This window comes from Coptis chinensis, chromosome 9 (assembly GCF_015680905.1).
Source record: "Coptis chinensis isolate HL-2020 chromosome 9, ASM1568090v1, whole genome shotgun sequence".
Classification (NCBI taxonomy): Eukaryota; Viridiplantae; Streptophyta; class Magnoliopsida; order Ranunculales; family Ranunculaceae; genus Coptis; species Coptis chinensis.
The window spans coordinates 81,213,787-81,226,400 of NC_141464.1; the positions used below are offsets into that span (position 1 = coordinate 81,213,787).

General features: G+C 38.3%; 1 protein-coding gene across 4 annotated transcripts; it reads right to left on the minus strand.

Annotated features, from left to right (window-relative positions):
- Nucleotides 1-1,989: 1,989 nt before the first annotated feature.
- LOC147478614 (F-box/LRR-repeat protein 13-like) lies at nt 1,990-4,251 on the minus strand. 4 transcript variants are annotated; one of them, XM_086584441.1, is made up of 4 exons: nt 3,267-4,250; nt 3,001-3,162; nt 2,662-2,901; nt 1,990-2,351 (listed from the first exon to the last, which is right to left on the minus strand). In XM_086584441.1, the coding sequence occupies exons 1-4, from the start codon at nt 4,155-4,157 to the stop codon at nt 2,223-2,225; spliced, it is 1,422 nt and encodes a 473-aa protein (XP_086440567.1). In that variant the 5' UTR covers nt 4,158-4,250; the 3' UTR covers nt 1,990-2,222. The 4 variants fall into 4 exon arrangements, with proteins under 4 accessions (XP_086440567.1, XP_086440569.1, XP_086440568.1 ...); XM_086584443.1 differs by having other exon boundaries at nt 1,990-2,302; nt 3,267-4,249; XM_086584442.1 differs by having other exon boundaries at nt 1,990-2,343; nt 3,267-4,249.
- Nucleotides 4,252-12,614: the final 8,363 nt, after the last annotated feature.

A 12,614-nucleotide genomic window follows, 5' to 3' on the forward strand; every position in this document is an offset into this window, starting at 1 on the left:
ACTGGAATGTTCAATCAATGTTTTAGTAAAAAAACACATACATAAAAAAACAGTTTCTATTTCTTCATATTCTTTATCGTTTTATACATAATTGCCATGTTTCCATCATTAAGTCATTAAATGTGTGCCAAAAAATTCAATGTTGTTTCCTAGTTGAAGTCAAGTTTAAAAAAACAAAACCATTATGTTCATTCTTGTACTTGGAAATTAAAGATGGTGCAGCCGGATATGTCATCTCTCTTAGTATGTCAAACTCCAAACAACATATGCTCATATACGTGTTCAATGGCATTTATAAAAATCAGTGCTCTAAGAGAGCCATCTAGTTAATTCTCAATAATCCCATTTGAGCTACACCACCTAATCCAACCACAATAGTATTTATTATTTCGTTCATGGTGTAAGAACCTCCCTTCATGATTCTTGAGTTGCCATAAAATGCAATAAGAACCTCCCCTTCCTTCTCATGTAGGAAACAAATAACTTTAGTGAGGAAACTATAAATCTCAAAACCAAGTTTCCTTGGGTGGTAATTTTGAGTTGCCATAAAATGCAATAAGAACCTCCCCTTCCTTCTCATGTAGGAAACAAATAACTTTAGTGAGGAAACTATAAATCTCAAAACCAAGTTTCCTTGGGTGGTAATTTTGTTCAAAACTATAAAATTTTGTTTTGAACAAAGTATAGACTTAACCTACACTCTCAAAAGTATAGACTAATGGCTTCCCAAATATATGAACCAATTACTCCATCAATTACTATCACTATCACTATCACGTAGCTTATCGATTACCACGATCTATAAAGGGAGAGAATACAAAAAATTCGACGTATATATATTTAATAACAAAATATTTATTTAAACTATAAAAGAATCTCTTGCTTTAAGGAAGACGTGATCTATATTAATTACTCCACTGGTTGAACTTTGCAGTAGAAGCAACGTAATCTCATCATTCCATTACCCAAGTCATTACGCTATCCCTGAAGTTTGAGGGTGTTGTAATACTTTTAGCTATATCATTGGCCATGCCATTATTTTTAAGAGTGTCTACGTTCTTAAGGTTAATAACTTGCTGCATATGTAGTTTGAGTTCTGATAATAGTACTGGCCCGTTTGAGTTATTCTAATGAATCTCTAAGTAATTTGTCGAAATTCTTCTTTGTCGTTAATTGTGTATATGTTAATAACTTGCTGCATATGTAGTTTTATCCAATTGAGAAACTGTAGTTAACCAATTCTAAATTAATAAACATTTTACCAGTGAGAATTTTGAATATAATTGATCGATTAGCCGACCTTAAAATGTAAAATCCGCCAGAGAAAATCGATCAAACTGTTACACAGGAGCAGCTTCTAATTCCTCTTACAAGGCTTAAAGATCGAGTTGAGGGAACAAGGGGGTTCCCAAACCTTTTACTAATCCAACCTCGGATACAAGTGATGACCTTCTTTATCCTCCCTAGTTATAGGTTCAAGCTTACAATCAAATTGGAGAGATAAAATACAAGTTTGAGTCATTTAAATTTTTAAACACTTTTTACACGACATCAACTATCAACTGTTAAAGGTGATGTACACAGTTACAAAAGTATCAAAACTAGTGTAGTAGTGCTTAGTGCTCGAGTATCCAATCTTTGCCACTACATTCCTGCATCCGCAAGTTTTTTTTTTTTTGAAATATTTAGAGGGTTAAGGCAGACCCACACCGGTTACATCAATTGATATCTTTACTTCGGGATAAACTTTTGCTATGAGTACCTGTCAATGAATAACCTGACTCTTACAAGCAGAAAGAATCACAATGCTACGAACTTACGACAAACACTCTGGAATGCTTAACCTTGTGTTTATTAGAACTGTGAACAGGAAAACATTTACTGATAAAATGTAATGTAGCATGAAACTCATACGAAAGAAGTTCTGACACACTATACTAGAAGGATGCAGAACAAGCCGATCCTGTCATTAAGGGACTTTATCTTGTCGATGAAATGAATCCTGGAATAGATTCTGAAACTCAAACTCTGCAAGTAGAGCACTGTCCTCTTGACATAGAATTAAAACAATCCTAAATAATCCTCAGACATTGAATTAAATCGTATTTCATAATGAGTGTGTCAAATATGCAATTTTGATACAAAAAAAATAACCTTGTTTGCCATTTCATTGTCCTGCTTGAAGCCTAGGTTTTGCACAAGTAAGAAGTAGCAACCCCGGTTTAGGCAATTATGCATAACTGAACTTTCCTAGTTAGCTGCAAGGATTGTCTACTCTTAAGTTGGTTGAACAGTTGAACTCCTACTGAAGCAAAATGTCCAGTCAGGTTCTTCAAGATACCCCTTTCAATCTCGAAAAACCAATATAATCAAGAAGAGTACATCAAAAACTTGGGATTTAAGTAAATCTGAACTGAAAATATAAAGTCTATCTGAATATCTAATATGTATATATCAAAAACATTTAAATAAGATGAATGTACATATATAGGCAGTAAAAAGTACCATACGTCTTGAATGTGACTTCAAGTTCAAGACCAAAAAGTTTGAAAGACTACATACATCCAGTCAACAAGCAATATATATATGTACATAATCACGGCAAGCGATTCACGAAAATGATATTGCCACATCAGGAGAAACTTTGGTGAATGCCAGTACCATGTCATTTAAAAACGTTCGGCTTGCTTTATCTGTCCGCTTGTGTGGTGAGTAGGTAATATCCATTTCCTTCATCACACTCCCATTCCCAAGCAAAAATCTCACAAGGTCTAATTCACTCCCACTTCCTCCAAAGTACTTAATTTCAACTTTTCTAAGGCACTTCAACATGCTCTGACCATTCAACTCTTCTAATGGTATTTGTCCTCCCATGTTGCCCATACTCGTAAGACTAAGTGTCTGTTCAATAATACACATTTCGTTTACTTTCATATATAACGAACCAAATAACCAATGCATTATTCATAGACATAAACAACTTGGTGAAATTAACAATACCTTGATGGATATACAAAGTGTTTGCAAGTTAGGATATCTCCTTAACAAGAACATTACCACTTTGACCGGCTTTTTATCCGGGTACAGATCAAGCTTCAAATGCTTCACAGTAGCACAAGAAGTAGGCAAACGTGCTAATAACTCTTGATGCCTAGTCAAAAACTAAGTATACAAACAAAACAAGTCTCATTTCATCGATACAAAACAAATAGCACTATCATCTAACGACACAAATAAAAACTAAACCAAATTGAATCAAATCATACCTCAATATAAAGTCCTTCCAAAGCCAACTTCCTCACATTACGCACCCGTTCAAGAATCTCAAACGCACGACATTCAATCAAATTCCTATCAATCCCATTAAAATCCTTGGGCGGCGAAGCAAACTCAAATGCAGCATTACTCAAACAAGAAAGGGTCTCTTCCCTAATAACCGGTGGATTACCCGAATACACAATTTCCCTAAGCCTAGGAAAAGAAAAGTCGATTTCATGAAACCTAGACAATCCTAATAGTTTCAAAAACCTAAGATTAGGCCCAGGGAATTTAAGTACATGAGGAGTAGTAAAATAACAACCCACTATAGTCAACTCCTCTAAACTAGGACAATTCCTAAAAATCCTAACAGCATCTCTATCATCCCTAAACGAGACAGTAAACAGCGATAAAGATTTAAGGCTAGGAAATTGAACTTGTAAGTTTTGTGGTAAAGTAAGTTTAAGATTACTAAACGAAAGGGAAAACAAACACGTGGCAGTAAATAAAGAGCGAGGTAAAAAGTTATCGAGTTTTCCAGACAAGACTGAAATATCGATATTTTGAACGTTATGTCGGATGGCAAAAGTGATGAAAGTTTTAATATCGAGAAATAAAAAAGGGTCTTGGTTATTGTCGACGTGGAAAGTGAGTTTGAATAGTTTAATATCGGATGAGGTGTTGTGTTGAATGAGTGTTTGGTAAACTATGTCTTTGAGATGACTTTTTACTGTGTTGGGGAAATTTAGTTGGTTGAAATCTAAGTGGGTAATATAGGATGGTACAATTTTCCATTTTGTGGAAAGTGATGTGGTGCGGATTTGATCTTTAAGTGGGAGGAATGAGAGTATGTGGTTGCGGATTGTGAGTGGAAGTGCTGTGACTCGATCGTTTTTCATGGTGTTACTGCTACTGCTATGCCGTTTCTTCTTTGATATCGTCTGATGGGACTAATAATTCTATTGGCAGTGTTGGGTCTTCTTTTTTCAACGGCAAGGAGGCAGGTTTTGGGAGTGGATTTTTTTTCTTGGGTAAGGCCCAATACTTTGTTGCAAGTCTAATTTGAGTGCCCAGACCAAAATTAGAAAATCGAAACAATTGGCAGATGGCAGGTCTTTGGGCACTTCATCTAAACCTTAGCTGGTGGGGTTATGTAAACATGAAGACATTAGAACCAAAGCCAACAAACCTACATGGAGCAAGTTCATATAGAGTGCTAAAATCTTACTAAGGACTCAAGAAATAGGAAATTGGCACATGGAGCCACTACATTCAACAACAAGGAAAGCACTACAGCTCCTTCATTCTGGACATGTGGAAGGCTTGCTTGATAACAAGCCTAGTGAGTCTATGGAAAAACAGGAACAAAGTGCTCTATGACAATAAGGCATCCAGTTTCAACAAGATTTGTTTCTTGATTTGATAAGCAACAATCAGGACATATCATAAGTCCTCGGGTCATATGAACAATTCAGTGCAAGACTTGAAGATTCTACACTTCTTCAACCTACAACATAAACTTCGAAAGTCTCCAAAGACATTCGAAAGTTATTGGAACCTTCCTCCTTTGGTTGGGTATACTTAAGATGAATGTTGATGGTAGTTCAAGGGGGAATCCAAACAACTCTGGTTGGGGAGTAGTTTACAGAAATCACAAAGGTGACTTTCTTAGAGCATCAGCTGGTGGACTAGGACATACAACTAAGTACATGACTGAAACATATGTCATTGTGGAGGGAGTCAAGCAAGCACTAGAGCTCGGGTGGAAACACATTGATAGAATCAGATTCTTCCTCAGTAGTTAAAGCATTCCAGACGGATAAAGTGCATTGGAGAGTCAAGGCAACTTGGCAGATATTACATGAACAAGCTACATTGTTAAACGTCACTACTACTTGGCGTGAAACTAACTCTGGAGCTGATAGTTACGCCAGACATGGAGCAACACTACTTATGGGACAAAAAGTATATGGTGGGATGTTTGACCTCCATTCATGATAAATCTAGAGAATCATTATACTACCTACTTTAGGTTAATCAATTAAGGTTTAATGTGTTGAGCAGGATACATAGCTGATGATACCCTACTTGAATTCTTCATATCTTCTTATTTTTTCATCTTATAATCTTTATTCTTTTTAATTAATCAAACACCCTTTTAGCAAAAAAAAAAAAAATATATATATATATATATATATATATATATATATATATATATATATATATATATATATATATATATGTGAACAATATATAAAGTTATAAACTCATTCTGGCAATCAGACTTCCCTAGGTGAAATTCTAAGATCAGACTTAGTTAAAAAAGTATGCGAACGGTACTACAAATTGGGTTTTTTTTGTTTGAAATCTTCAAGCCAGTCACTCAAAAATTTATTATCTATTACTATATAGGTATTACATAGATAGTTTGATTATTTGGATTCTAATTCTAATTCAAGAATAAGTAAAAACGTTGGGAGTAGGAGTGGGAGTGACTGGCAAACTGGTTGTATAATTCAAGTTACGTGAAGGAGGTACTTCTAAATTGTGAAAAGAGAAGACAAACGAAAATACACTGGTGGTCAGTTGTTGGGGGGAAGGTTATGGGAACTCCAACTATCATGTATATCGGGACAGGAGACAAAAGATATCCTCAAAACTTTTAAAAATGTATCGGGACAGGAGATCAATTTTCAAAAGTCAGGTATCTTCTTCAGCCATAATATTCATCATCAACATTAACATATTGTCAAAATAATCCTTAAGATTGGGAAGACCATTACCCATGACAAATATTTGGGAGCTCCTCTAGTTCTGAGAAAGAAAAACAAAATTGATTTTGAAGAAGTTTTAGAGAGAGTTACCCAAAGAATGGAAGGGTGGAGAGCAAAACTTCTTTCTCAAGCTGGAAAACTTACGCTCATAAAATCTGTAATCTCTGCAATTCCCTCGTACATCATGTCGATTTTCCCCCTGCCAGTTTCAATCCAAAAAAATTTGGATTCCGTAAACTCGAACTTCTTTTGGGGACAAACAGACAACAACACAAATAAGGTGCATTATACTTCTTGGAACAAGATTTGTCAGCCAAAGTCGTGCGGTGGACTGGGAGTTCGACTTGCTTCACATCACAACACTGCTCTATAAGCAAAATTACTCTGGCGAATAATCAAAGAGCCTGACAAACCATGGGCCACTAGTCTCTTGAAGAAGTATGCACGTGGACAGTCACTGGTTAGAGCTACATGCCCAAAAGGCGCCTCGAAAATATGGAAAGGCGTTATCAAAGCAAGGGATGCTATCCTTCCCCAACTTTGCTGGCATATCGGAACAGGAAGAAACATCGACATATGGTTGGATCCTTGGATACCAACCTTACCAAGTAGAAAACCAATAGGGCCTCCGCCACGCGCAAGCTCGTATCAGCGAGTGGAAGACCTCATTGACAATGGAACTCGAACTTGAAAAATAGTTGCTCTCCACAGCATCTTTCTCCCAAATATTGCGACAGAAATCATAAAAACACTGCTCAATCACAACGAGCATGTTGACTCCATAAGATGGATGGGGAAAAAAAGACGGTGAACTAACAGTGAAGTCTGTGTACAAGTATCTAAGCAAAAGCACAGAAGACAACAACCACAATCCAACTTTTTGGAATCACTCGTGGAAACTGGACATTGCAGAAAGAGTAAAACTTTTCTTCTGGAAAGCCATTTGCAACAACCTTCCCACAAGGGAAAACCTATGGACTAGAAATATAATCCCTTATGGAATTTGTCCGCACTGCAATAACCAGGTGGAATCTACTACTCATGCCCTCTTTCACTGCAATTGACTCAGACATGTCTGGTATGCTTCTAACCTTTCCATTAGGACAGACCACTGGAATCAAGATACTACCCTTACCTCTATTATCACCACCATTATCGCTAGAATACAAAATAAGACTGAGATAAAAGACACTCTAAGTACTCTTGCTTCTATCATGTTCTCAATATAGACCAGTAGAAATGATCTAATTTTTAACAACAGGCACACAGATGCAATTAACATAATCCGTAGAGCTTCAACCTTCATAACTAACAAGAAAGAACCCTATGCTAAAATCAATTACATAGATAGTTGGCCCGAGATAGAAAATGACTGCCACTACCTTACTACAGATGCCTCTTGGAATAGTAATACTAACCAGGCAGGCCTTGGTTTTTCTATATGGAATAATTTTGGATATTGTATTGGTGCAAGTTAAGACATGACAGAACCAGTGTCGCTGACCCAAAAGAGGCAGAGGCACGAGCCATCCGAGGAGGAGTAGACTTGTGTTGACGTTTGCAACTCCGACGTGTCACCATTTTGACGGACTGCAAACACCTAGCTGAAGTCCTCGAGCACAAAGGAACCAATTTATCCTGGAGAGCTAGATTAATCGCATATGATATTTACTACAGTATCTCTTTGTTTGATCATTGTAATTTCTTTTACATTTCCAGAGACTCGAATATTATTGCTCATGTACTCGCGGCTAGGGGACAACAAGCCCCTCCGCATTTTACTTTGAACCCTGCTACGACAAGGTCGCTGATTACTTTATGCATGGATGTAAGGAATGTAGTTTTATCTCTAAAAAAAAAAAAAAAAAAAAAAAAAAAAAACTATACTATCATCTAGTGTACAAGCCTGATTTGAGTACCCAACCCAAAATACAATTATCTAAGGTAAAGGAGCGTAAACGACTCTGCTGGGGATCGAACCCAGAATCTAATATTTAATTCTTTTCACATTTATCGAGTCACTGCGTTTGTGTTTGCATCCGCATTCGAGTTCGTGCAACATAAGTAGAAACATACACACCATGTCATTCCTGGTATGGCGATCACATATCATACAAGTTTTCTTTTTCTTTTTTTTTCGATAGAAATTGCTGGTTGTATTATTCATAAAAACCAAACCTTACAAACAAGCAAATACATTGCAAACATATCCAAGCTAAAACATAAAACTTCTTCAATCAGCTTCATCTTGTCTCCACCATCTTTAACTCCGTCGAAACAGAAACCACGAACCTCTTCCTTCTGTAGCATAGACCCGAAGATCCATACCAATGACCCAAAGGTCCAGAACAAGAACCCTAAGGTCCAAATAGTCAGCTTAGCATCTCCAGAAGGAGACACCCCACCATGTGCGGCCGTTTGTTCCTGTTGTGCTCAGATGCTCCTGTTGTAAATGTTTCTCCCGGTTGGGAGTGTGAAGACATGCACCACAAGTTTTCTTTTTAACGATAAATCTTTCAACTTTTGCTTTTTTTTTGTTGTTGTTTTAGTAGTTGCTTTATTAGTATTTTTTTTTTAAGAAAAGAAAATAGATATACAATTTATGCAATACCAGTTGCCATCATTCAAAAAGAAATAAAGGAACAAAGGATAACTAATAATTTTGTGATCAATTGCCACAATGAATATTCAGGGTCGTGTCAGGCCGGTCATAATCGCGTTAAGTGGTCAGAGCAAACCTTAATCCCTTGCATTTTTCTTTGTCTGTGTTATGGACTTATGGTCATATAGTTCAGTTAGTGGGGGGTGACAGTTTTGTAGACGAACCACAAACTCAACATGAAATTAGTTGGTTCGGATTGGAAAAAAAAAAAAAAATTGGATCAACATATAATTAGAGTTGTAAAATCCTAATGATACCTACGTAGAGCCTAGGTGAAGGTGTAATTTTACACCCCCATTAGAAATGCCCTTATGGCATTTCCAATGGGAGGTGTAAACCGTATAGAGTGAAAATTTTGCACTCCAAATATAAAAAAATTCTCTCCAATGGGGGTGCTATATCGTAGGTAATAGTGTATTAGCTAATAGAGAGGGTGGAGAATTCCCCCTCTCGCTATTAGTTAATAAAAAATTCGGGCGACATTCGAATTGACGTCTGAGTGAAATAATTTTCGGACGTCACTTGGAGTAACGTCCCTTTCTAATTCTAAAGTAATTTTTTAACTCGGAGTCGGACGTCACTTGGAGTAACGTCCCTTTCTAATTCTAAAGTAATTTTTTAACTCGGAGGAGTGACGTAGTGACGTCCCAGATTAAATTAAATTAAATAGGGACGTCACTTGGAGTGACGTCCGAGTTTAAAATCTATTTTTTTTTACACTCTTCCATTGGAGAGTATAGAGTATGGATATTTATAAACTATACAATACTATACAATTAGAAGTGTAAAATCCTAATGGCACCTACGTGGAGCCTAGGTGGAGGTGTAATTTTACACCCCTTATTGGAGATGCCCTTACAAACAAATGTGGAGAATAAGTATTATATACTACAAGTAAAAAAACAACCTTTATGCATTGCACGTAATATGCGAAATCATAAACAACAAGAAGAACAAAATAGTGCAACTTTTAAACGATATAATATAGGATAAACCCGGTCTTAAAATATGCCAAAAGTAAAAGAAGGAAAAATCAAGAGATTGGAAATTTGATTATTAGTGAACTAGTCGTATTAATTAAGGATATTTTTAAATATTTCTTGGTAAATTCCTGTTTTAGCTCCGCCTAATTAGGAATTTGAGATTGTTTAGCCAATAAATGAGTGACAATTTTAAGATGGGCTTTTAAAAGCCCTCAAAACTAGCCTAGGGTTTTTTCTTTAAGTATTAAACAGTTGTCAAAAAAAAATAATACATCTGCAATAGAGTTATTGAATTGAGAGAAGAAGGAAGTAGTAATAGTAATAATGAGAGAGTTAAAGGGGCACGAGAAGAAGTTACTTAAAAAAGTTGATTTCTTGCAATGGAAAAGAGAAGGTGGGCACAGAGAAGCTAATATTATGCGTCGTTACCATATCACTGCTAGAGATGATTACAAGAAGTAAGTTTTTTTTTTTTTTTTTTTTAACTCAAAAAATCAAAAATTTCAAACTTGTCAAATGTAATTAATAATTTATAAAATTTGGCTAATTGTAGACTGTTCATTTTCACCAATTTTGATACTATATTTGGCAAGTTTAGAATTTTTTTATTTTTTTGATTATTTGTAACAATATTTAGAATAATTAGGAAATCACATATGTGTGTACCCTACGTCATATTTCCGGTCCAAAGTATACTCGGACTATGAACCGGGTGTAAGACGGTGGCCGGACGGTCACGGGGGCAAATACTTTGGATAATTCGGTCATCTAATCCGTTAGAGTTCACAACGGGTTCAGGGCCCAAGTTCGTGGACCCAATCCGTCCATTCACCCGATAAGATCCTAATGCAATCCGATAAGATCTTGCACAAGGATAGAATGGAATCTTGGGGAATGATCCTATTTGAGATAGAATCATACTAGGATTCATCATCTCCGGGAATCCCTTTCTTGGCCGCCAAGGCAGGGGGATTGTTATATATATGGAGGCTTCTGCATCCTCCAGAACTACGTTTTAAGAGACTTGATCCCGGATTCTTCATCGGGTGCGTGAGGGCAACCGAGCGTTGGTGCAGTCTCACTTCCTCAAAAATCCCAATTCCCCATATCTTTCGAGCCTTCGGAAGCATCATCACATCGGGAGTGTCGGGTTAACGTTTTGCCCGGACATTCTTTGGCGCCGTCTGTGGGGAGCGAACCCACGACTACGTGGTTTTCCGAGCGTAATATCCTCAACCTTATTCTTTTGATCGTCCTTGTTACCATGGCTGAACAAACTGCGATGAATGATGCAGAAGTTGCCAGTCGGCAGGTAGCAACTCTGCAAAACATGGAGACTATTCCAGGCACCACTACGGAGGTGGGGCAGTCGAGCCGTCATAGATCTTTCTCTCAGAACGGAGGAAACAAATTGTCTGAAGTAGTTCCACACACTCTGGAGCCATTAGGGACTCGGGAATCTAATCCCCGTGTCCCTCGCCGCAATCTTTGTCGCGAGAACACGAGAGCTACCAGAATCCACGTCGGGGATGGTCTGTTGAACCCACCCGTGATGCTACCGCGGCGTCGATAAAGGGGGGAGGCCGGCATGCTAACCACGCACCTCCATCCCGAACTTGCAATACCAATCGGATCCAGCTCTAATCTCTCTTTGACAAGAGTAGTTTGCGGAAAACGAAAATTTGAGAAATCAACTAGGCAAGCGCCGAGACCCTGCAGAGCACCAATCGGTCGAGTCCCCTTTGTCCGCGACGCGTAGGCAAAGGCAACGCGAATCGGAATCGGACCGGCGAAGATCCTAATAATGGCCAAAACCTTATTCACAATAATGGTCAAGCTAGAGATCCAAGCCAAAGCCGGACTATCCACCCTATCGTGTCCGTCCCTCATTCACAAATCAAACAATGTCGGGATCGGTTGGGCACAAATCCTCGATACACCGATCCACAACAACTGGAACGCCGACCAAATGCATTGAGTTCGGTTGAAACACCAAAGCATCCGTGGATGTGTTCGGATCAAGATATGAATCCCAACACACAAATCGAATGAGAGTCCGCTACACCGCTACGAGAGCGGGCGGATAGCGAGGGGGTAGAATAGAACGTCGGCAACGACCGAATCCCCATCGAATCTTAGCCCGTGATGAACGGATCTGGAGAGAAGAGAATCAAGATGAGGACAGCTGTGAGAATATGAATGAACAAAGGGTTAAGGAATTGATTAACCAAGCCGTGACCAGGCAAACCATCCGAGACGATCCACTCTTGGAAAGGGCTATGCGAGGTCCGAAATTTTCACCCTTTGTAAATGACATTCGGGACTGTGTTCATCCTGAGGCATTCAAACAGCCCCCTCTTCCGACTTACGATGACGTGGATGGCTGTCCGAACGAGCACGTCATGAGCTACCAAGCGGCTATGACCTTATGGGAATTTCATGAGTCGTTAATGTGTCGTATTTTTCCAGCGACGTTGAAAGGATACGCACTATCCTGGTTCAACAAGTTGCCTCCGCGTTCAATTGATTCATTTACCAAGCTCAGTGATATGTTCGTTGAACGATTTCAGTACAATATGAAGACGAAGAAGAGTCCGAGCACACTGTTCAGTCTTGCTATGGAGAAAGGTGAAACAATTAAGAGTTTGGTACGACGGTTCAGGAAGCTTCACCGGGTTCGGGGAGGTGAGTGGCGCTTTTGCAATACAGGCATTCCATCAAGCGTTGCATTTCGACAGAGATGGACTTTACAACTCTCTTACTCGAAAGCCACCTACCACCCTCTCTGATTTATTCACCCGAGTGGAAGGGTACGTTCGAGTGGAAGATGATCAAAAGTCTCGACAGAGAAAGGATGGCACCGATCCCGCCTCCAAGGACTCCACAAAGGATAAGCTTACCAATCAAGGTAACAAGAGGAGTACTCAGAATAATACA